The sequence below is a fragment of the Peromyscus leucopus genome, chromosome 8b (assembly GCF_004664715.2).
Source record: "Peromyscus leucopus breed LL Stock chromosome 8b, UCI_PerLeu_2.1, whole genome shotgun sequence".
Classification (NCBI taxonomy): Eukaryota; Metazoa; Chordata; class Mammalia; order Rodentia; family Cricetidae; genus Peromyscus; species Peromyscus leucopus.
In genome coordinates, this window is record NC_051086.1 from 35,316,567 (window position 1) to 35,342,015 (window position 25,449).

At 50.3% G+C, this 25,449-nt stretch overlaps 1 protein-coding gene across 2 annotated transcripts in view; it reads left to right on the forward strand.

Annotated features, from left to right (window-relative positions):
• The first annotated feature begins 331 nt into the window (after positions 1–331).
• Positions 332–25,449, forward strand: part of Vdac1 (voltage dependent anion channel 1) — a 30,584-nt gene continuing 5,466 nt past the window's right edge. Inside the window, exons 1-6 of one of the 2 annotated variants that reach the window (XM_028855682.1) lie at positions 332–629; positions 15,126–15,195; positions 15,826–15,875; positions 18,560–18,712; positions 18,809–18,861; positions 25,105–25,332. In XM_028855682.1, the coding sequence (XP_028711515.1) occupies positions 15,129–15,195; positions 15,826–15,875; positions 18,560–18,712; positions 18,809–18,861; positions 25,105–25,332 (551 nt within the window). In that variant the 5' untranslated portion in view covers positions 332–629; positions 15,126–15,128. The remainder of the gene's footprint in view (positions 630–15,125; positions 15,196–15,825; positions 15,876–18,559; positions 18,713–18,808; positions 18,862–25,104; positions 25,333–25,449) is intronic. The other variant, XM_028855683.2, reaches the window with a different exon arrangement.

A 25,449-nucleotide genomic window follows, 5' to 3' on the forward strand; every position in this document is an offset into this window, starting at 1 on the left:
GCTGACGCACGCGGGCGTGTCGCAGGCTCCGGAAACCTGGTGTAGCGAGGTCGGAGCGCAGAGGAGAGGACGACAGTAGCCGCTCTGCCCTATGCAGCGCCACCTCCGGAGCCCAGTGTCCCCACTGGGCATCAGGGTGACTCGCGGCCTCGAGGCTGCGCAGGAGCCACAAGACTCCAGCGCCCTGATCCATTGAGATCCCCAGGCCACCGCTCAGTGTGCCGGAAGCTCCCCTCCCCCTCTTCCCAATAGCTTCCAGCAGCCTGGAGGCTCCAGCAGTGACCCGCGTGTCCCCGCGCACGCACACACCTCACGCACGTCAGCCCCACGCCTCCCTATCGCCTCGTGCCCGGGTGCACGCAGGCCTTTACGCTCGGTCGCACATGGTCACAGAGCTACTGAGGGCCAGATAACTGCTCGCGGGGTGGGAAGAGGACCCCGGGACAGGTCTGGGCGCTGGCTGGGGTGGAGCCGGGGGCGGAGCTCCGGGGCCGGGCGCGCAGAGCTGGGGCGTGTCCGCGCCGCCGTGCTCCGCGCCGCCCCGCCCTCGGCCCGCTCCCTGCTCTCCCAGCCTGCTCGTTGCAGCCCCCGCCGTAGCCGCCGCTGCTCCCGCCGTCACCGCCTCCGAGGTAGGCGCAGCAGAGAGGGCCCCGGCTATGCCCGAGTCCCTGGGGGCCTCGGGCAGCAATCCTGGGGAGTCTCGAGGGAGGCTATAGAGGGAGGATCGGGCTAGGGCGCAGGGCCTAGGAGCCCGGTCCCGGGAAGGGTGAACCAGGGAGGATCATCTCCGGCCTGGAGAGTCAGCGGGCGGGTAGAGGAGGCCTGGAGGGCGGGCGCCGAGCGGATCTCAGGAGGGAGAGATCCCAGCCAGAGCATCCAGAACACTTGCAGTTGGGAGCGAGGGGCGGTCCGAATATGCGAGCGGAAGGGCAAGGGCAGCCGCGTGGAGGCCTGGCGGGCCGCGGTGTAGGTGACCTTCCCCGGCGGCGCCCTCTGGCTCTAGATCCCGTCGGCATGGCTCTGGAAGAGACCCTCCCTCAGCCCAAACCCTTCCCCGCCAGCCACGGGGGCCTGTGCAGACCCATCTTTCTCTACCGAGAGGACGAGCTCCAAGCATGGCCATGCCCTGGAACCCCCGGCCCCTACACGCCCTAGTCGGCCCACGCCCGGAGTAGGTGGCGCTGGGTCCCTCCCGCGCATGCCAGTGCCTTCCCGGACGGAACGGGCTGTCCTGAGTGGACTTAGGCCTCAGGGACAAGCACCTGGGCCTGGACTGGAGGCGAGACCCCATAGGGAGCGATATGCCTGGCCTCCTTGGCCTTAGGGATGGATTCCGTGTTCCGTGTCGCCATATGCGACTGTGCGTTAGGGAAACTGTTTTCGGGGCCTGACGTCTGATTGGAGGCCCACAACTCTTCATGGTTTGTCCAAGGTCACACTGGTAGGAAGATTTCAAACTTCAATTTTTTTTTTTATCTGCGAAATAGGAGCAATTATATATACTTCACTGAGTTTGGGGGGAAGAATAAAATGATCCGATTAACACAAAGCCTTGGGGCATGCACAAGAAAACTTTGACACTTAACTAGGAGCTTTTGGGGAGGATTGAATTCACCGCCCCCTCCCCGCAGTCCTTTTGTTTCCTATGGTGTCCTGGAAGGGACTCAAATCTACAGTCCTATTATTTTAATGCCATTGTGACTATGTTAGTAGCAAGCATTTGTGTACCACCAGCTACTCAGTAATTGGAGGATAATTCATGAAACACTGCCAGTTTAGAGACTGACAGGCATCAGGCTGAACCACTAAGTCTGACGGTAGACCCAGCTGAATTGCCGGAAGGGTCTGGGCCTAGCCCTGCCTTGTGCTATCTAAAGTTCCCTCCCCTTGACAAGAAAGAGGGGCCAAGGGCTTCTTTACCCAGGCAGTTTTGTCTTCAGGGTCTTGGGTGGAACCACTGGGCACACATTAGGTGGGTTAGAAAGGTCTGTGTGTGTGTGGGGGGGTAAATTCATTTTTTAAAATGTCTATTTAAATGTGTCTGTGCCTATGTGAATTTATGTGCATACATGCAGGTGCCCTCAGAGGCCAGAAGAGGGTATTGGATCCCCTGAACTGGAATTATAGGCAGTTATGAGCTGCCCAATGCGGGTCTGGGAATCAAACCTGGGTCCTCTGCAAGAGTAGCAAGCACTTTTAACCCCTGAGCCATCTTTCCAGTCCCAATAAACCCATCTTTTTCATGCCATTCTTCACTACCCCAGCAAGTGACACGTGGTTGGTGCACATTAAATCGTGGAATCTTGAATACCCGTTAGAAGGCACGGGCCTCTCACTCACTCCTAGAGGCTACCCTGGTCTAGCAGAGTTACAGATTTTTAAAGAGCTATAATGGCACATGCTGACCTACAGCAGTAGCCGTGAGAGATGAGAAGGAACTCTTTTAACAACTTGTTAGACGGGTGTATCTGGGCTCGAAGTACAGTGATTGTGGGTAAATGGGATTCTGGCCAAGGCCTTAGACCTGTTACGCCTCCCCTTTCTGACAGGTGTGTACGTCTGGTGGCTTCTACTGTCGTGTGGCTTTGAGTAAGGTGCCTGGTCCCATCTGTAGCAGTGGGTGCTCCTGGGTGATTGCTTTGTTTTATTTCTGATACCCAGAACGAGGCTTTAGACTGGAGGTGTGGGACCATACAGTACTCATGCAGGACCTGAGGCAGGCGTAGACTCTGGACTCTTGAGGTGGTGGTGGTAAGGGCAACCCTTGAGCACCTTGAGCATTGTCAAGGTGCTCTGGGGCCCTTTGCTCTTGCTGAAATTTCCCACAGAATGATGGACCCCTCCAGTAGTACTGATGGAGGGAAACTGTGGCTGAGAACTGCCCAAGTCAGAGGTTAGCCTCCACAGGATTCCAGAAAGGTTGTGGTCTGTAACTTTGTACTTTCCTCGGGTTCCCGTGGTAGTCATCAAGAAAGGATGATGGATGGGGCATGCTCAGCTGCGCCTGGGCAGGGACTGCCATTTCACTGTTGGTCAGAGGATCGAAGCACTTTACCTAGAGCTGAGCAAGAAAAAGCTCCAGAGGGCAGCCTGGGCTCTCAACCCTGATCGGACTGACAAAAGCCACAGGGTCTAGCTCAGGTTAAGTAGCTTTCTTATGTCTTAGTTTCTCTGTCATAAAGTGCTTTGTTTGTTTGTTTGTGTGTTTTTAATGATTTGTTTGGAGGTGAGGGAGCACATAGTGGGGTCAGAGGACAACTTGCGACCTTACAGTCTCCACCTGAGAGTTGGGGTTGTGGGTGTGCACTCCCCCCCCCCAGGGGGGGTCCACTGTAGAAGTGTGATTGTCACTGTTGGCCATCCTGGAGCTCGGAGTGTGTGTAGTCTGTGACTCTGCCGTGTATACTTGGTGCCTGGGCACAGGGTAGTTCTCTGCTAGTATCCCACACTGCACTGCTGCTGTGCTTTGAGGAGCCCATAGGTGTGAGTCTGTAAAGTAGAAATCACTGTCTGGTTGGGAACAGAAAGAGATATGTGGCTGGTGCTGGCCATCCTCAGTGGACAGTGCCCAGAGGAATCAGTCCTGTTTCCAGCAAGGACCTTGGAGCTGAGTATTAGAAGGGCTAGTTTTCCCTGGCATGAGATGGGAGGTGTTCTTCCAGGACCTGGCCAGACAGTATCCAGTTAAACAGTACCTCTTTATGGATAAAGAGGACTCTAGACCCTGTGGTTCAGGGTGAGTCTGACAAGATGCTCAGAAACCATTATTATAATAGTAAGTATGCAAAACAAGGACTTGGTTAGATACCTAGCCACAAATATAGCAACAGAAACTAGCTTTGGACAGGCATGGAGCTCAGCAGAATGCTTGTCCAGCAGGCGGGAAGCCCTGGGTCCTGTCTCCAACACTGGGGAAAGTCGGTGTGGTGGGACACACACACTCTGGTGGAGGTGGAGGCAGGAGGATCAAGTTCAAGGTGGCATAATGAATTTGAGACTCACTTATGGGCTACTTTATACCTTGTCTCAAAACAAAAACAAACTGGGCGGTGGTAGTTCACACTTTTAATCCCGTCACTTGGGAGGCAGAGGCAGGCAGGTCTCTGTGAATTCAGGTTAGCCTGGTCTACAGAGTGAGTTCCCGCACTGCCAGGGCTACATAGAAAAACCCCAACCAACCAACCAAACAAAAACATTTATCCATCTGCTCATCAGTCAACAAGTTACCTCTCGTCTATCACATTGATGGAATTCTAGTTGTGTTTGTTCCATGCCTTCCGTATTAGCCACAGTATCAAGTGCTTTACATTTATGAAAAATGGGGTCAGAGAGACTAACTCAGGGTCTTCCACCTAGAAAGGGGAGTAGGAAGTGGGCCCAGATGCTCTTGATTCCCGAGGCTGAGCGCTTAAAGAACTGCTTTGGGAGGGCTCTTGAGATGCCTATGGCTGTGCTGGAGCCCTGGTGTGCAGGGCTAGACCTTAGACCCTGGCGTGCTGGCTGCCAGCACAGCCTTCTCGTCTTCATGGGTGGGTGGGTGGGTAGGCGGGCTGCCCTGAGTCAGCTAATATTCTCCCAAGCCTTGGGAAGAAGACTGCTGTTGGTGGTGGCCCAGCTTCCAGAGTGTTTTAAAATAGAAGCAGCGCCTGGAAAGCCAGGCTGCCCCCTGTGAGACTCTGTGGAGGGGGGAGGGGAGGGCAGCTGCTTCGGGGACACAGCCTGCTTCCAGAGCAGAGGGCCAGTGCCTCGCCAGCATCTGGATCCAGTGACCAGTGACCCTTCCCTGGGCTGCCTTTGCTTGGAAAGACAGTACTGTGCTGTTGTGTGTGTGTGTTTATGTCTGTCTGTAGTGTGTGTGTGTGTTTGTGTAACTCCTGAGCTGGGCTTACCTTCTGCTGGGAGGTTGATCATTCACGTACACACACACACACACACACACACACACACACACACACACACCACCTCCCCCTCCCCCCTTCCCGTCCCCAGGGTTGGGGGATAGGTAGTTGATTTTGCTGTGATCGAACCTGGCCTCTTTTATTTTTTATTTTATGTGTATGAGTGATTTCCCTGAACATATGTTAGCACATCACACTCATTTGGGTCCAGAGGAGAGCATAAAACCCCCTGGACTAGAGGAGTTACAGGTGGTTATGAACCCCTGTGTGGGTGCTGGGAACCGAACCGTGGTCCTCTGCAAAAGCAGCCAGTGTTCTTAACTGCTGAATCATCTCCCCATCCCCTGCTACCTCTGTAAGCTTATCCATTTTTGCTCTGGAAATCCACCCAAAACTGTTGGAGAAGCAGCGGAACCAGAGTTGTCCCATGATTCTCTCATTCTGAGGGGAATCCTGGCATGGGACGGAAGCATTTGATGGCTGTGTTGCTTTGGCTCCTGACAGTATCTGTGCACACTCTCATCTGGTTATCCCTTCAGTATAATGAGGAAGTCCTTTGCAAAGATGGCCCAGGGTATGGGGTACCTGAGAAAGGGTGTGCCTGTGGGTCTTTTCATACCCAGAGGCTCTTCTGCCCGGCTGATGACCTTTCATAATCACCTCTAGTCACCGGGATGGTCTGGGAGATGCCATGGCAGGGTGGCTCCTGCTCTTTGAGGAGTTGTCCTGTTCCCCCCTTGCTTTTGGGGGCGGGGATCTGAGCTCACTGGGGGTGTTGGCAATGTTCAGAAGACTCTACTTCCTGGCTAGGTGTGAGAAGCCACCCTGCTCTCTGTGTCCCCCGTAGGCAGAGCCTCTGTCACCTTTGGGGTCCTGGTGGGTCTATGGTGAAGAGTGAGCCTAGTCTTTTCCGTAGACCATTGCTGCCTGCTCCCAGGCGACTCGCATACACCGAGTCAAGGAGCTCGGCCCTGCTCCTGCTTTCTGGGCAGAGTGGCTCAGATGTTGGTGGTCCCTCAGGAGCGGACTGGGCCCCTATGGCCTTACCTAGTGATAGGGCTACTGTCTCAGTTTGAATCGGTTCTTAGAACCAGTATGGACACTGTCCAGACAGTTTTTCCTTCTGGCATCTTAAAAATTTCTTTTATGTCAATGGATGTTTAAGTGCATGTATATATGTACACCATTTGTATGCCTGGTGTCCTCAAAGGGCACTGGATCTTCTGGAACTGGAGTTACAGATGGTTGTAAGCCACCATGTGGGTGCTGGAAATTGAATCCAGGTCCTCTGGAAAAGTAGCCATTGCTTTAAACCTCTGAGCCACCACCTCTCCAGTCCCTTCTGTTAAGGAAAAAAAAAAGATTTATTTTTTTATTTTATACGTCTGTGTTTGTATGCGCACCACATGTGTGCAGTACCTGAAAAACCAGAAGAGGACACAGGAGCCCTGGAGCTGGTTTTATAGATGGTTGTAAGCCACCATGTGGGTGCTAGAAACCCAACCTGGGTCCTGTGTAGAATGGACAGTGCCCTTAACCTCTGTGCTGGCTCTCTAGCCCTCTGGTAATGTCTTGATTGCAGTGACATGTTGGAACATGGGTGAATTCCACTATTTTCTGTTCTTCACAACAACATTTAAATTATGAGGTAGAATAAAAAATGGAAACCATATCTGAACTCCACATGTACCTTCCTGAAACTATGTTCTCCCCCAGGGCAGCCATCCTGTCCAGATGGGACCCATCTTTCCTGTTCTGTCCCACTCATTTACAAATTCACGAATGTGTAAAGAGGGACACATAAAAAGACCTTACATTAATGATGTGGCATGCTGTTTTCTTTCTTTTTCTTTTTTCTTTTCTTTTCTTTTTTTTTGAGACAGTGTCTCACTATGCAGCCCTAGCTGTCCTGAACTACTTACTATGTAGACCAGGCTAGCCTTGAACTCATAGACATCTGCCTGCTTCTGCTTCCTAAGGGCTGCAGTGTGGCTTTTTCTTTTCATTCAGCTGTACTTCGTGTTCTGTGTTCTCACATATAAATCTGCCACTATTGTTATTGTTGTTTTGAGACAGTCTCATAACTCAGGCCACTCAAATTCCCTATGTAGTCAAGGATGACCTTGAACTTTTGATCCTCTGACTCTCTGTCCCAAGGGCTGGAATTACAGGCTCTGCCACCATATCCACCTCACCTCATTGTTTTTGATGGCTAATGATCTTCCTCAGTCTGTTAGGATCCCACTTTTGGCTCATTTTCCTAATGATGAGCATGTTGGTCTCTTCTAGATTTGGTGTGACAGGCAGTGGGCATAGGTTTTGGGTGCCTGGAACACTGCAGTGGGGGTGTTCCTAGGAGTTGAATTAATGCTCAGTTAATTGTCCATCAATTGCCCTCCAAAAAATGGACTGTGTTCACACTGTTTCCTGGATATCTGCATTGACATTTTGCCAGCCTTAGGGCTGTCCTGCTGCAGCAGCTCTTGGAATGAAATCTGTGCCTGGTTTTGAGGCCTAAAGCAGCCAGTGTTTACCCCTGAGGGCACTGGGTCCCTCAGCCTGGGCTCAGCTGTTTCCTAGTGGGGTCGCTGCTCTGGGGTCTCCTAGTCTACTCTGCTCAGGCTTTCCAGCTGCCTTGCACGGAAGCGCCTGTTTCCTGGTTACATTGTAATTTTCTTGTTCCTATTGTCTGACCGCAACTTTCTACCTTCCTCCTTTTGTTACAATGATACTCTTTTTACTGAGCGGGAGCTGGAATAATAGCCCTAGATCATCTAGTACTCCCCGCTTGGTCCCTCCCCTCCCCCTTTATTCTTTGCGCTTCTTCTTCCTTTACTTAAATTTTATGTGTGTGAGTGTTTTGCCTTTGCACATGTGTGTGTATCATGTGTCCACAGAAGCCAGAAGAGGAAGTCTAGAATTAGAGGTGGCTGTGGGAGCTGGGGCTCAAATCTGGGTCCTCTGCAAGAACAGCAAGTACCCTTAACCTCTGAGCCATCTCTCCGGCCTCTGCTCCCCGCCAGTTTTGAAACGGGGTCTTTTATAGCTTAGGCAGGCTTTGAACTCACACTGACCTTGAATTTCTTGTAATTTTTTCTGCCTCTACCTCTTGAGGGCTGAGATTATAGTCATGTGCTACCAAGCCTGGTTTCTGCAGTGCTGGGGTAGTGCCCGGGCTCTGTGCATGCTAATGCTAGGCAGTCACTCATCAATTGAGTCTCATCCCACCCCTTAAGCTATTCTCTGGCCTTAGCCTCTGAGGCTGCTGCAGCAAAGAGCATGCAGCAAACCCAGCTTGCAATGATACTTCGGGCTGATGAGATGGCTCAGTAGGCAAGGAGCTTGCTGCCAGGTCTGAAGACCCGGGTTCAGTTCCCAGAACCCACATGGTGGGAGGAGAGAACTAACTCCTGCAAGTTGTCCTCTGACCTCCACAGGTGCACCATGGCACAGGCTCACTAAATACACGTAATTAAGAATATAATATGCTCTACTCATGAATGCCCATTATGTGCTAGGCCTTGACCTCATTATACACATTTGGACAAACATATGCTCAACAGGCTCTGAGGAGCTCTGAGTTCAGGGCGTGGTGTGGGAGGAGGAGTGGAGGGTGGGAGCATGGTGAATGAGCAGCTGTCACCGGCATGTCGTTGATGAGTCAGGAAGATGTCGTTACCCCCCCTCCCCAAGATGGAGGTTATGTAAGTGTGTTGTGTAGACTGCTAGGTGATATACAATCCTTCCCCCAGAGCTTCCAGGATGGCTGGGTATCCATTCCTTAGGCTGGAGTGGTGTTGGCATAATCTGTTCAAGGTCGGCCAGGGAAGACTTGGGTTGGTAGGCTGATAGACTGGAGGGGAAGCAGGGAGCACCCTCTCTTGTGACTTGCTGGTCCTCTTCAAAGCTGTCATGGATCGTAGCTGGTCTGCCTTGCCTCGTCCTGCTCACCTTGCTGTGTTCTTGCCTCTTAACTGGCATGAAGCCCCCGGGCTGAGCCTCAGTTCCAACACGGAGGCAGATAGTCACGTCTTTTCAGGCCACCTTCTGACTGTGTGCGGGGCTGGCTGCCTGACTGTGTGCGGGGCTGACTGCCTGACTGTGTGCGGGGCTGACTGCCTGACTGTGCAGGGCTGACTGCCTGACTGTGTGCGGGGCTGACTGCCTGACTGTGTGCGGGGCTGACTGCCTGACTGTGTGCGGGGCTGGCTGCCTGACTGTGTGCAGGGCTGACTGCCTGACTGTGTGCAGGGCTGACTGCCTGACTGTGCAGGGCTGACTGCCTGACTGTGCAGGGCTGACTGCCTGACTGTGTGCGGGGCTGACTGCCTGACTGTGCAGGGCTGACTGCCTGACTGTGTGCGGGGCTGACTGCCTGACTGTGTGCGGGGCTGACTGCCTGACTGTGTGCAGGGCTGAGTGCCTGACTGTGTACGGGGCTGGCTGCCTGACTGTGTGCGGGGCTGACTGCCTGACTGTGTGCAGGGCTGACTGCCTGGCCTGTGTCGGGCTGCTCTCCTTCATGCTCAGGGCTGGGCTTCTGAAGGGATGTGGGTGATGCTGCAGAGGGTGGTTCTGTGGAGACAGCTGTGTATCCACAGGGCATGGTGACTGATATTCTGGTGGGAGGAAGACCTAGGAGGGGCTTGGGCCAGGCTGCTCCCTCCAGGCTGGGTTAAGTGAGTGGGGGCGGGGTGGGGCACGCACCCCTCTCTAACTCTCACTCCTGGCCTGAGGAACCTGAGCTCCATTCCCATCACGAAGGCATTTCTGAAGTGAGTTCTGAGAACTGTGTGGAAACGGGTGTCTTCTGGGCGCTGTTTATTTTTGTCTGAGCTGCTCGGGAGAGAGAGACAGAACCCTCATTTTGTCTCAGGCTGCCCTTAATCCTGCTGGATAAATGCACCACAGGATGGGGTGTGGGTGCCCGAAGGGCAGAAGGGGAAGCCACTGCAACCTAGCAACAGGGGGCATTTGATGAGAGCTGAGCCATCCTTATGCTTAGAGGGGTGTTGCCTCAGGCCCAAGAGAGGATTTGACTCTCCTACTGTACATACCCCACCCCATAAAGGTGGAGAGCACACCTTCTTGTCTGGGTGTGGACAAGCCTGTCACCTTGTCATAACGGCCCAGACTTGGGGACGTTCTGTTCCCCTCTCTGTTCATGGGACTTAGGAAAGGGTGTAACGTGCATGTGAGGAAGCTGGTATCCACCGTGGCTGACGTAAAGCGTTGGCAGTTAAGACTTGTTTTTGTGTGCTGTGGGTTCACTTACATGCAGCAGGTGCCAAATAAAGGCAGCGTGGTAGAAGAATCAGAAGGGAGCTCCACAGAGCCTGGCCCCCTGCTCTGAGCTCTGGCATCCTGACTCTTGTCCTGGACACTAATCTCCTTAGTGCTGATGATTTAGCTGATATTTGGTGTGGGCCTTTTCTTTTTTGGCAGGTGGCTCTCCATGCTGGGTTTAGGATTAGTGTCCAAAGATGCATTTGGAGAACACTAAATAATTAGTGTCCTACCTTTTCCTGAAGGTGGGATCTGGTCTAGATGCAAAGGTGTCTGTCTGCAGGGTGAGTCCTGGGGGCTGACTTTTCTGTGAGGCCAGGGAAGAGTAGCAGGAAAGACCTGACCTCCGACAGACTGGAGACACAGCCCAGTGGTAGAGTGCTGGCCTAGCCTGCAGAGCCCCAACACTGCATACACCCGAAATGCTTGGCCTCCTGCACTGTCAGATGGAGACAGGAAGATCAGAAGTTCAAGGACATTCCTGTCTACATAGTGAGTTTGAGGCCAGCCTGGGCTATATAAAATCTAATCTCAAAGAAAAAAAAAAAACCAGAAAAACAGGTACTTTTGGATGCACTATTTAGATGGCTCAAGAACACTGCTGTTTTACTTTATTTATTTATATTTTGGTTTTTCGAAATATGATTTCTCTGTGTAGCCTTGGTTGTCCTGGAACTCACTCTGTAGGCCAGGCCGGCCCTGGGATGAAGGGCAAGGGCGAGTTTTAACATTAGACCTGAGTATGGTTCCTGACTCCAACATTGGGTGGTTCACAACCACCTGTAACTCCAGCTCCAAGAGATTGGTGTCTTCTGGTCTCTGCAGGCACACACACACACACACACACACACACACACACACACACAGATGTAGACACAAAGATAAAATGAAATCTTAAAAACTGGTCAGAATTGGGGTGGGCTTTAGCGACCTTGGATGCTGTGGACGGGTCTGCTCCCTCTCTGCTCCTGCCAGTGGAAAGGGACAGCTCTGTCTCCAGATGGCTTTTTTTTTTTGTTTGCTTTGCTTTGTTCAATGTTTATTTATTTATTTTATATGTATATATGTTTTGTCTGTGTGTGTGTGTCTGTGTGCCATGTGCATTGGACCCCCCCCCCCCAGAACTGAAGTTATGGACAGTTGTGAGTCACCATGTGGTACTGGGGATTGAACCCGGGTCCCCTGTAAGAGCAGCAAGTGCTCTTAACCAAGGAACCATCTCTCCATATCCCTGTTTTGTATTTTCACAGACAGCTCTTAATCCAGGCAGAGCCGGGGAATGTTCTGTGCTCTCTGCCAAGATGTTCTGCAGGTCTGCTGGGCTGTGTTATCTTCCAGCCCAGGCGTGAGTGCTGTTGACTTTCCTTAGGAAGGGTCAGGCCCATCTGGCCTGAGGTGTGTGCCACTTTTCCTGGCCTGAGTGTGAAGTCTCCTGCCTGCCCCTGGGGGTACATGTGCCTGCGGGGTTAGTTTGAAGGAAGAGGCCAGTGGGAAAGGAGAGTCCCCAAGTTCTAGAAGAGCTGGCAGGGCAGTGTCAGGCAAATCTCTGCCCTCACCCTACTGTGACCCAGGGTTCCAGCCTGTTCGTGTGCGAGAAAGAAGAACAGCAAAAGTAGGGCAGGGTGGGCAGAGTCTCTGAAGCCAGTGCTCTGCAGCCTGGACTGCGGACCGGTTAGCACTGAGGCCTGTGGTTCCTTCTTTAGAGCGCGTACCTTGTTTGGTTGTGGACTGTCTTTCGGTTTTTTAAATGGCGTTTAATTATTTGTGTATTGATAGGTTGATTTATTGTGTGGAGGGCACAAGATAACTTTTGGGAGTTGGTTCTCCCTTCCACCATGCAGGTTCCAAGGATCCAACTGAGATTGTCGGCTGTGGCAGCAGGTGCCTCTTCCTGTGGAATTATCTTTGGCCCAGCTGTGGGCTCTCTGTGGTCTTTGAAGTGAGGACTTTGGTCAGGTGATATTGGTTGTTCTCTGGGATCACCTGAATTCTTTCCCAGGGGGCTCTCACTTGCCAGAAGCATACACATATATTCATGTTTGTGAATGCCTATGTGTGTCATGTTAGGTGGCATGTATGCAGATTCAGTTTGATAATTTAGGTGTACAGTGTTTAAAAGTGAAAGGAATCAGGCTGGGAATTTAGCTCAGTTGGCATAGTGCCTGCCACTGTACACAAAGCACTAAAAAAAAAATTTTTTTTTTTTAAACCATAAAGCAGCTAAAATTTCAGGATCATGGCAAATCCAGATTATTTCTTCAGTGGAATAATAAACCTATGTTATAGTAAAATCTTTTTTTGTTTGTTTTGTTTTTTGAGACAGGGTTTCTCTGTGTAGTTTTGGTGTCTGTCCTGGATCTTACTCTGTAGACTAGGCTGGCCTCGAACTCAGAGATCCACCTGCCTCTGCCTCCCAAGTGCTGGGATTAAAGGCGTGTGCCACCACCGCCCCAAATCCCTAAGTTTGACCCCAGCAATGTACAAATGAGGTGTGGTGATACATGCCTGTAATCATAGCAGTTTTGGGGTAGATTAGAAGTTCAAGGTCATCCTTGGCTATATAGAAAGTTCCAGGCCAACCTGGACTACATGAAACCCCATCTCAGGAAGAGGAGGGAAAAAAATGGAACCACTCTTTTGGTTAGTGAAGTTAATGATGCTGGGACAGAATTTTCTCATTTATGATTCCTTTTCTTCTAAGACAGAAGGCACAGTGTGTGCTGTCCCAGAGTAGGATTTTAATTTTTTTCTATACATCTTGTCAACATAAAACCTTCTAGGAATATAATGTCATCCTTACAGCAGAGACAATCAGAGTTATTCTCTTTCTCTCACCACTGAGATGCTTAGTAAATATTTGACTGACTTAGTCATGTATAACAACCAGTGTCCTCTTCTGGCCTCCCAGGGTACCTGCACCCATGTGTGCATACTCATCCACAGACACATTAAAAAAAAAGAGTTTTTAACTTGAGGTATGATTGCTGGGAACCCAGGGCCTCATGTTTGCAAAGCAGGTGAGCTACCCCTGGGCTCTAGGCTAAACTCCCCAGAGAGTACTTTGAAAGTTGCTTTTGGGGGGGTGTTCTTCGAGACAGGGTTTCTCAGTATGTAGCCCTGGGTGTCCTGGAACTTCCTCTGTAGACTAGGCTGGCCTCAAACTCACAGAGATCCTTCTGCCTCTGCTTCTCAAGTGCTGGGATTAAAGGTGTGCGCCACCACTGCTTGGCTGATAGTTGTTCTTTTAAAAATAAAGGCCCAGTGGGGCTAGAAGCTGCTCAACAAGTACTTGCTGCTCTTACGGAGTCTCAGCATCCACATGGACGCAACTATATGTAATCCCAGTTCTAAGGGGTCTGACGTTCCTCCCTGGGCCTCCTCAGGCACCGGGCATGAGTGTGTTGCACATACATACATGCAGGCAAACACACACAAAGAATAAATCTTTAAAAACTAAAGTCACACTGGGGTGCAATAAATGTTTGCAGCCTTGCTAGGTGTGACAGTATACTCCTGTACTCCCAGAGGCAGGAAGAGGAGGAGTTCAAGGTCATCCTTGGTTACTTGGTTTCCTTTCCTGTTACAGTGATAAAATACTCTGACAAAAGCAACATGAGGAGGAGTTTATGGAGGCTCAGTGTTCAGGGCGCTGCAGTGCGTACGTACGCACGGCAGGAGGCCCAGGCAGCAGCGTCTTGAAGCAGTGAGGCACAGCCGACCCACAGTCAGGAAGCGGAGAGTGCTGAGTGCTCCTGCTGCCCTGCTTGCTCCCTTTCTCCGGGACAGTCAGGGACCTCAGTCTAGAGAGCGGTGCCACCAGCGGTGAGGTCCATTTCCTAGGTGATGCTAGATTCTGTCAAGCCTGGCAGTATCAACCATCACAGTGAGATCGTGAGTTCCAGGGTAACCTGGGCTAGATGCGATCTTGTCTTTAAAACAAAATTGCCGGGTGTTGGTGGAGCACACCTTTAATCCCAGTTCTCCAGGAGGCAGAGGCAGGCAGGTCTCTGAGTTTGAGGCCAGCCTGGTCTATAGAGTTAGTTCCAGGACAGCCAGAACCGCAAAGAGAAACCCTGTCTCAAAACAAACAAACAAACAAACAAACAAACAAACAAATCAATTTTTTACAATTTTTAAAATTACATTAAAAAAAGTAATATATACATATATATTTAGTTGTGGTTGTTATTGGTGTGTGTGCGCGCGCAGAGGTCAGAGGGCAACTTGCTGGGGGCGGGGCCTTCCATGTGGGTCTTAAGGATTGAACTCAGGTAGCCAGGCTTGGTAGCAAAAGGCTAAAGAGCCCCTTAGTCATCTCCCTGGCCTCAGATTCCCTTTTGTAGCACATTCCTGGATTTCTCTTCATGGTGAGGAGTTACTTACCTGGCTTGTCCTACAGGAAGGGTGGTCCCCGAAATGTGAAAATTCTGTGAAAAGTCGGGCTGGTGGTGGCACGTAAAAGTACTCTATTGATACTTGTTGAGAGCCTGAAATCAGAGCCATGGGCAAAATACATCGATTGCCATGGGAAACTGATTTCCCCTCAGTTACCGGCTGAACAGCCGGCGTTTGTAAGAAGATATGTCGTATTGGCTAGAGGTCTGCGGTTCAGTTAAGTGGCTGGCTCCTGGGAGTGTGTCTTGGACAGTTCATTCATTCATCAAATATTGACTGACTCTCCCTGTGCTCTGGGTGTGTGCTTAGGCCTGGGGCTGCTAAAGACAGGTCGATCACCAAGCTCCTCCAGCTCTGGCCTCAAAGGAAGGGCGAGACAGCTCACGTCACACTCACACACCTGGCAGGGAAAGATGCCTGGGACTCTGGAGCTGGGTGATTTTTATTGGTGGTTTAATTATATCAAATAACTTTTACTGGTGGTAAACTAATTTCCATAATTACCAAATGCATTCATTCATATTGGTGCTTCTTTTGTTGTGGCAGAAGATGGCTGTGCCTCCCACATATGCTGATCTTGGCAAGTCTGCCAGGGATGTCTTCACCAAGGGCTACGGTGAGTGTTGGAGGAAGGAGTCGGGAGCAATGGCGGAATGGAAGACCTTTCACCTGCAAACAGGGTTGGCATGTTTGGGACACTTGGTGGTCAGTTCCCAGCTGGCAACTTATATATCCAGTCCAAAGGATGCGCTTCCTGCGGCTCTGCGCCACCTGGTGGTGAGGCCCAGGCATTGCAGGACAAGTAGCTGATGGAGTCTCTTGCAAGCTCCAGCGCCCGCCCCGGTAGAATGCCATTCTAAATTTAGCCTGACGGGCCCACCAGGCCTGGTGACTGTGCCTCTGCCAGCTGCTGGGAACCTCCCCCCACCCCCAGGCCCTGCATGGGCACCGGTGCGGCCTGCATTCTCTCTGTCTGCCACTGTTCCACTGACTTCCCGTAAGCAGCAGTGGAGGCCAGGTACCCTCATCTCCTAGGGCTGCGGTGAGTTTCTTTAAGCCCTTCCGGATGGCCAGGAGGAAGGCAGAGGTGGCCTAGCTTTAAGTTTTTATTATTTTTCTAGTGCTGCAGATCCAATCTCAGGCCTTGAGCTTGTTAGTGATTGTTCTGTTACCGCTGAGCTACCCTTCCTACCTGTCTGGCTTAGTTAGTTAACCTGTTTGTGGTTGTTTTTTTATTTTTTTTTAGGCTTTGGCTTAATAAAACTTGATTTGAAAACGAAGTCTGAGAATGGATTGGTAAGTTGCTCAACTTGCATGGGACAGTGTATTTGTTCCTGACCAGTAGGGGCTGCTGTGGCCGGGCTGGCAGGGCCAAGAGCAGCTGCCTGTCTGGCCTGTGGCTGTTTGTGCTTGCTCCATTGTCTTCTCTGTGGGGCAGGTACTCTGGGACTCTCATAGGTAGAGTGGCCTCTGGCAAATGGTCCTTAGGTTTGTTGCTTTCTTACAAGTTGTTTTGTGGTGTTGGAAGGAACTCAAACTCTAGGCCCAATCACTGTGGGCAAGTGCTCGGCCACTGACCAAAACCTCTAACCTGATCCATCCTTGATGTTTCTTTCTTACTTTAAAATTGAATCTTTCTTTCTTTCTTTCTTTCTTTCTTTCTTTCTTTCTTTCTTTCTTTCTTTCTTTCTTTCTTTCTTTCTTTTTCTTTTTAATAATTATTTAACTTTATTTTATGTGCATTGGTGTGAAGGTGTCAGATGCCCTGGAACTGCAGTTACAGACAGTTGTGAGCTGCCATGTGGGTGTGGGAATTGAACCCAGGTCCTCTGGAAGGGCAGTCAGTGCTCTTAACCACTGAGCCATCTCTCCAGACCTCTTCCTTTTTTTCCTTTCCTTTTTCCCTTCCTTCCTTCCTTCCTTCCTTCCTTCCTTCCTTCCTTCCTTCCTTCCTTCCTTCCTTCCTTCCTTCCTTCCCTCCCTCCCCCCCTCCCTCCCTCCTTTCTCTTTCTTTCTTTCTTTCTTTCTTTCTTTCTTTCTTTCTTTCTTTCTTTTTCTTTTTAATATTTATTTAACTTTATTTTATGTGCATTGGTGTGAAGGTGTCAGATCCCCTGGAACTGCAGTTACAGACAGTTGTGAGCTGCCATGTGGGTGTGGGACTTGAACCCAGGTCCTCTGGAAGAGCAGTCAGTGCTCTTAACCACTGAGCCATCTTTCCAGCCCTCTTCCTTTTTTTTCCTTTCATCTTTTCCCTTCCTTCCTTCCTTCCTTCCTTCCTTCCTTCCTTCCTTCCTTCCTTCCTTCCTTCCTTCCCTCCCTCCTCCCTCCCTCCCTCCCTCCCTCCCTCCCTCCCTCCCTTCCTCCCTCCTCCTTTCTCTCTCTCTCTCTCTCTCTGATTTTTGAGACAGGGTTTCTTTGTGTAGTCCTGACTGTCCTGGAACTCACTTTGTAGACCAGGCTGGCCTGGAACTCACAAAGATCCACCTGTCTCTGTTTCCCAAGCACTGGGATTAAAGGTATGTGCACCACCACTACTCAGCTTCTCTCTCTCTCTCTCTCTCTCTCTCTCTCTCTCTCTCTCTCTCTCTCTCTCTCTCTCTCTGTCTCTGAGACAGGGTCTGTGTCACTCTGGCTGTCCTGGAGCTCTCTCTGTAGCACAGGCTGGCCTCAAACTTACAGAGATCCACCTGCCTCTGCCTCACAAGTGCTGGGATTAAAGGCGTGCACTACCATTGCTCAGCCTCTTTTTTCTTTTTTAAGACATATTTGTGTGTGTGTGTGTGTGTGTGTGTGTGTGTGTGTGTGTGTGTGTGAGAGAGAGAGAGAGAGAGAGAGAGAGAGACAGAGAGGGTTTGTATGCACCACATGTTTGCAGCACCTGGGGAGGACAAAAGAGGGTATCATATCTCCTGGAACTGGGGTTACTTTTACGGGTTGTTGTGAATTGCATTGTGGGTACTGGGACTTGAACCCACGTCCTCTACAAGAGCAGTAAGTGCTCTAAACCACTGAGCCATCTCTTCAGCCCTATTGACCTATATTTTTATTTATTTTATTTTAGTTTTTTTGAGACAGGGTCTCTACATGGCTATGGATGCCCTAGAACTCATTATGTAGAGCAGGCTGGCTTGAAAATCACAGAGATCCACTTGCCTCTGCCTCTGGGTGCTGGTGTTAAAGGTGTGCTCTACTTACCTAGGTTTTTAATGTTTCATTATTATTTAGAAACATCCTTGTTTTTAGGTTGTATTTGCAGCAGTTGTTGGAAGGAAGAGTGTGAGGTTTAGAATTCTGCTGTGTCAGCTTTTGCTCAATGGCTCTCTCTGTCTGAGGCTAGAGACAGCATGGAAGCTGGGTGATTTCCTGTCTAGACTTCAGGGCCTTAGGGGAGGAAGGAAGCTACCTTCCAAAGAACTCTGCAGAAGGTTCCTTTTGGTAGCAGGCTCTTTCACTGCTTTGTATTTTCAGTATCTAACTGAACTGTAGAAAAAGTTCTGCCTGGACATGCCAGGGACTCTTGCTTAAGGGCCTGGAGAGGTGCTGAGGGCGGGCTGGACTGTGGCTGAGGGTCCTGAGGGCAGGCTGGACTGTGACTGAGGGTCCTGAGGGCAGGCTGGACTGTGACTGAGAGATGCTGAGGGCAGGCTGGACTGTGGCTGAGGTGCTGAGAGCAGGCTGGACTGTGGCTGAGGGTCCTGAGGGCAGGCTGGACTGTGACTGAGAGATGCTGAGGGCAGGCTGGACTGTGGCTGAGGGCAGGCTGGACTGTGGCTGAGAGGTCCTGAGGGCAGACTGGACTGTGGCTGAGGGTCTTGAGGGCAGGCTGGACTGTGAGCTCAGGGCAGGCTGGACTGTGGCTGAGAGGTCCTGAGGGCAGGCTGGACTGTGGCTGAGGGTCCTGAGGGCAGGCTGGACTGTGGCTGAGAGGTCCTGAGGGCAGGCTGGACGGTGGGCTGAGACTCTTTCTCTCCTTTAAGGAATTTACCAGCTCAGGCTCCGCCAACACAGAGACCACCAAAGTGAACGGCAGCCTGGAAACCAAGTACAGATGGACTGAGTACGGGCTGACGTTTACAGAGAAGTGGAACACAGACAACACTCTGGGCACCGAGATCACCGTGGAAGACCAGGTAAGGCTGGCCCGCCGGAATTCCTGGCTCTGCTCCTTCCGATCACCGCACCCACGGCCCCGCCCTCAGCTAACCTGTACCTTCTCTCCCGTACAGCTCGCGCGTGGACTGAAGCTGACCTTTGATTCATCCTTCTCGCCTAACACTGGGTAAGGATCCCACCTTTGTCCCACGAGGACATTTTAGGATGCTGTGGCCCTTGGAAGTCCCTCACGCCAAAGGATTTTGGTGTTAAGGATAACATCATGTTAAAGGTGGTCTCTAAACTGGGAGGCTGGAGGTTGAGGAGGGATCATGGGGTCACGGCCAGCCAGGGCTGTATAGTGAGATTCCATGTCAAAGAACAAAAAACCAACCAGACAACAATGGTAAGATGGCCTTGGTCCGAGCTCTATACATTCTTTGAGTTCTGTGGTGGTGTTTTGGCCAGGACACATATGTCTATTTGTTAATGAGCTGGGCTGTAGCAACCATTAGGAAATGCAAGTATGTAACAAATGGTTTTGTGTGTTCCTATGCTCATTTGGGGATTGAGGGTGCCTGGGCCAGGATGCTATTTGCCCCAAGGAGCTTCCCTTTTCCTTTTTTTTTTTTTTTTGGGGGGGGGGGGTTCAAGACAGGGTTTCTCTGTGTAGCTTTGTGCCTTTCCTGGATCTCGCTCTGTAGACCAGGCTGGCCTCGAACTCACAGAGATCCGCCTGCCTCTGCCTCTGCCGCCCAAGTGCTGGGATTAAAGGCGTGCGCCACCACCACCCGGCCCCCCAGTTGATCTATTTTGTTCAAAGATGCCAGTAACAAGAATGGCCAAGGCTGAAGAGCAGAGGTGGCATTTGGGAGCAGGGGCTAACTGGTCACTGTTGCCGGTCTGTTTTGTAGGTGTGGAGGGCCCTTCTCCCAGTGTTCTGAGACACTGAGATCTCAGGAGCTTCACCACAAGGTGGCTCCTGTGGCTGCCAGCTCCTCTGGCCAGAAACAGATGAGGCCTGTTGGTTGTTAACAAATCAGAGGGCAAAGAGAGCAAGTTGGTCTCCCTCGGCTCCTGAGGCTCTACAGGACTGGAAAGAACTCGTCCCTTCTAGAATCGTCTATACTCTTGTCATTTCATACTCAGAATGGTTGAGTCTCCTAAATCAGGGGAAGGTTGTTTTGCCCACTGATGATTTGAGTCTAGGCTTTTACTAAATTTCAAGTCTTCGCTTTTTGCTTTGGCAAAACATGTATAAAATTTACCATCTGAATCATCTTTTTTTTTTTTTTTTTTTTTTTTTTTTTGGTTTTTCGAGACAGGGTTTCTCTTGTGTAGCTTTGCGCCTTTCCTGGAACTCACTTGGTAGCCCAGGCTGGCCTCGAACTCACAGAGATCCGCCTGGCTCTGCCTCCCGAGTGCTGGGATTAAAGGCGTGCGCCACCACCGCCCGGCTCTGAATCATCTTTTACGTCCACAGTTCAGTGGCGTGTGTTTTCATGGTTTGTGATCCTGTGCTTTTTTTCCCCTTCCTTTTCTGATTGCCTGCCTGTGCCTCCCCAGTGCTGGGATTAGAGGTGTGAGCTGCCGTGTGGGGGCTGGGAACTGAACCTGGGTCCTCCACAGGAGCAGCCAGTGCTCTCATGTTGAGTCAGCTCTCCAGCCCCCTCAGTTTAACCTTTCATTTTGAAATAATTTGCAGTTTTTATATAGAAAATTGTGATAAAAGTAACGTGTAGAGTTCCCTTCTGTTTTTCTCCTAGCTCCCTCTAATGTTGAAATCTTATATCACATTAAAACCCAGTACATAATATATACCCGTAATGTATATATAATATGCAGCCATTTACTACATACTATTTCAGTGGAGCACATGTAGGAACTTGAGATTATAACAGCTCGGACATTCCTTACTGCCATCGAGGCACAGTGCATGTCTTGAGTGTGTGACAGTTGTCATAGACGGCACCCACTCTGTTACTCCCCCATGTATAATTATGTGCATGTCCCAGTATTTGATGATGATATGGCCTGAGTGTGTGACTGGTTCCTGTGCACTCACCGTGCATTTTCCCATTAGAGTGTGTTCCTTATAAAATATTTACTGTGAATGCATGTGCTGGGGTACATTGCCCGCCTTGGGCATCTCGTATGTGCTCTGTCCCTTGGGTGCATCAGGAGGCCATGGTTGAGTGATTAACCATGGCCATCTGGGTTTCTGTAAGTGCACCCCATGATGTTTGCTTAATGACCAAATGACCCAGTGATGCAATTTTCAGACTGTGTCCCTGTCATTAAGCAATTGTGGCTGGAACACAGATCAGCGCCAGCGAGTGAATGTTGGTACCACACTGTTAACTGTTGCCCTGCTGACTGACATCTTCTTCCTGGCTCGGGATCCAGTTCCGGATCCTCCATGGCATCAAACTGTCAGGTCTCCTCTGTGGTCTCTTCCTGGAACACGCTCTCCATCCTTTTCTCTTGTGACCTGGACGGTTTTGAAGAATGGCTGGGAGTTCTTGGCAAAATGACCTTTTACTTGGGTTGGTCTGCTAATGTCTCCTGATTACATTCAGGTTGTATAGTTTTTGGCAGCTGAAGAAGCGGCACCTCATCGTGTCCATGGGCATGCCGTCAGGAAGACCTCTATCACATATCTTGACTGGTGATACAGACCTTGATTGCGTGGCTAACGTGGCATTTGCTGGGTCTCTCCCCCGGAAAGCTGCTACTCTCTAGCTTTGTTCTCAGTAGATATCCAGCGGGAGACACTAAGGCTGCAAATGTTCTTTCTCATCATGCTTTGAGTCACATCCTTCACATCCTTTCCTCCGCCATTATTTTTGGTAGTTATTCCCATCATTCCTTTCTCACTCACGGGGTTTTACCATAGGGAAGGTCTGTCCTAGTCCCCCACTCACTTAACCAGTTTTACCTTTGTTTTAAATTTTATTTCGCTGTATCTATCTTTATGTGCAGGAGTATTTTGCTTACGTGTATGTGTGTGCATTGTGTGTGTGCCTGGTGCCTATCGGGGTTAGAAGAAGGCATTGGATTCCCTGGAACTGGGATTACAGATGGTTGTGAGCCACCATGTGGGGATGAAACACATGTCTTCTGCAAGAGTACCCAGTGCTCTTGACTGCTGAACCATCTCTCCAGCACTTTAGTATTAAAAACAAGACAAAACAACAACAACAACAAAAAACCCTACACATATATACACACACACACACATTTGTTCTTGTGTGTGTGTACACCACAGTGTGCATGTGGACGTTCGAGAACAACTTGCTGGGTTTGGTTTTCTCCTTTCTCCATGCTAGTCCCAGGGATTCGGCTCAGGTCATCAGGTTTGGCTACAATCCCTCTACCTGCTGAGCCATCTTGCCAGCCCCTCATCAGTGTTTATGTTAGGATAGACTCTTGGACATTTATTCTGTCAGTTATAGTCACCTGCATCGTTTATGTCGTGGCTCAGGTTGTCTCAGTTGTGACACTTTGGAGCTCCTTCAGGTTGACATGTGTTGGCTTTGGGGAGCTCCTCTTGCTTTGAGCTCATCTGTGTTTCTTGTTTTAGAAGTTGGACGAGGTTCATCTTCAGGCTCTTTCTCCCCTAGTTCCGCTGCCAGCCATTCCTCCTCGGGGGCCTGGGCTCCTCCTATTGGGTAGGGTGTTTCTCGGGTTTGCTGGAGGCGCTAGGTATGCTGGGTAGTTGAGCTTTGATGGCTCTTGACGGATTGGAAATGCACACTGGCTTTCCAAAGCTCTGCTGATGCCTGGAAAGCACTGGCCACCCTTAGCCAGATGTGGGCCTCAGCTAGGTGGGGCTGCAGACCCCATTTAGGGATTAGTACCCCCCCACCCCCCCACCCCCCGAGTGTTGCTTTTCACAGATGAAGCCTGCTTGCTACCCATTAGTGTGTCTCATGTCTCTCTTGAGTGCTTGTCAAATTAGCACCACCACTTAAGTAGCTTAAAAAAAAAAATCCCAGTGACATTTGAGAAAGGAAACCTCCCTAGCTGTGTGAGGAGCAGAGACCTGGGGATGGCTGAGTCACTCTGGCTGTAGCTCTGTCCTTTTTCTTTGGATGCTTGGACCCCTAGCTAGAATCCCGTGAGACAGTGAGTGGGGGCACTGTGCAAACTGGTGTGGGTGGTGCACACGGTTGGTCAGAGGCTCTGCCACAGGTACTGTACTTTGTGGTTAATAGCAGCTTTTCGTTGGTTTTGTCTTTTGAGAGAGGGTCTCATGTAGCCCAATCTTGCGTTGAGTTTCTATGTAACTGAGGCTGGCTGGCTTCTAACTCCTGATCCTCCTACCTCCATGCCCAGGTGTGTGCCACTCATGTTGTATTGAGGCAGGGTCTGACTGTGTAGCCCAGGCTGGCTTCCAAGTATGATCCTCTTGCCTCAGCCTTGGGAGTTGGTTCTCTCCTTCCATCATGTGGGTCCTGGGGACCAAACTGAGGTCATTAGGCTTGGCAGCAAATGCCACTACCCTAAGCTGTACTACTGGCCCTAAACTAAACATCTTTTGATATATTTTAGTTTATTGCCAATACTGCTCTTACCAATGCTCGCATTTTCCCATCTTGGAAGCCCCTGGGTGAGAACCTTCTTATTTTAGCAATTAGATCCATTTGCCCAGTTCCTGGTCATCTCTGATAGCTTGGAAAGCTGCTTCAGGCTTCCTTGGTATGTTTCCTGCCCTGGATCTGTAGCTGGCCATTTCCCAAGAAACAGCAGGGCCTCTGGGGAGGGAACAGGTCCAGAGCCCATGGTGTGCATGCTTTAATCTCACTGTGCATAGGGGCAGGAGCAGGCAGGTCTGTGTGGTCCTCGGCACTCTGACCAGACCTGGTTTCTGTGGTCTAGGCTGAGAAAGCCATTGGCCAGGGAATGATCCCTTTTGCAAGCATGTGATAATAGTTTCACTTTATCCGATAGATTTGATCTTCAAAACTTTTACTGTATTTGTGTGTACATGGTATGTGCACAGCTGCCACAGAGTACCCGTGGAGGTCAGAGAATGGCTTCAGGTTGCTCTCCTCTTCCACCTTCTCGAGGCAGGATTCTGTCTTCTTTTTTTAATGATTTATTTACTTTTATTTTATGTGCATTGGAGTTTTGCCTGCATGTATGTCTGTGTGAGGGTGTTGTATCCCCTGGAACTGTAGTTATAGGCAGGTATGGGCTACCATGTGGTTGCTGGGAATTGAACCCAGGTCCTCTGGAAGAGTAGCCAGTGCTCTTAACCACTGAGCCACCTCTCCGGGATTTTTTTCTGTTCACTGCTATATATGCCAGGCTAGCAGGCTTCGGTGAGCTTCCTGTCTCTCCGTCCCATCTCCCCAGAGAGATTTACTGGGATTACAGATACTTTTGCTATGCATACAGCATTTACTGGGTTCTGGGGACTTGAGCTTGGATCTTTAAGCTTGTCTGGCAAGCACTTTATCCACTGAGCTATCTGCCCAGCCCACAAAGATGCTCTTTTATTCTCTGGGGTTTGCTTTGGATAAAAGTTATGACTCATCTACCCTTACTGAGGGACACTGGGGGTCTTGAAAAACAGTTGACAGACACTGAACTACCCGCTCTTAGATGCGAAGAATCTGGCATCACTGGGCCTGACATCAGGACTGCCAGGACTCTCTGTTGTGAACTCAGTGGTGTCTCAAGACTATGGCAGTAAAAGCTCTCCTACTGTATTCACTAAGCAGGGAAAAGATTATTATTATGTGTGTGTGTTTGTGTGTGTGTGTGTGTGTGTGTGTGTGTGTGTGTGTGTGTGTGTGTGCACCACATAGACGCAGGTACCTGCAGAGGCCAGAACAGGTGTCAGATCACCAGGAACTGGAGTTGCAGACAGTTGTGAGTTGCCAGTGTGGGTGTTAGAAACCGAATCGCAGTCTTCTGTATGAGCGCTTCTAACTCCCGGGTCTCCTCTCCAGCTGCAGGGATCTGCTGTTTCTTTCTTTTTTTTTTTTTTTTTTTTGCCACTTACTGGGTGAGCCACAAAGATGACCATCTCCCTCAAATTGCTGCTTGGGTAGCTTTGTGACATGCACCTCTCCTGTAGGTTTAGAAAACAACACACATGCCTGATAGATGCCAGTGTAGGGTGTGGGGTTAGGCACAGGGAGAGGCCGGAAAAGGAGCAAGGTTGGCGCTCACTTTCTGGTCTCTTCACATGGCGTGCGCAACACAGTGTTGATGTAGTCTTTTGCAGACTAGATTTGAGCTCAGGAGAAGTTGTGTCCTGCTTGTGGTTCAGCAAGCAGGGTCAACTGGTCACCGACCTCGCCTCTTTTCCCTCCCTCCTCAAACTGGGACCAAACAACAACAGTGTTTTTACACAGTCCTTAGCAGGATTGGGTCAATGTGACTTAGCTTGGCTTTAATACATTTCTTTTTCTTTTAGGAAAAAAAATGCTAAAATCAAGACAGGGTACAAGAGGGAGCATATCAACCTGGGCTGTGATGTGGACTTTGACATCGCCGGACCCTCGATCCGTGGCGCTCTGGTGCTTGGCTATGAGGGTTGGCTGGCTGGCTACCAGATGAATTTTGAGACCGCGAAGTCCCGAGTGACCCAGAGCAACTTTGCCGTTGGCTACAAGACGGACGAATTCCAGCTTCATACTAATGTGTAAGTGTGGGTGGGTGGTGGGGGGTGGGGGGGGGAGGGTTGTCTTCGTTATGTTTCTAGTGCTGTGACAAAACACCATGACCAAAGCAGCTTGTCAAAGAAAGTGTTTAGAGTCCA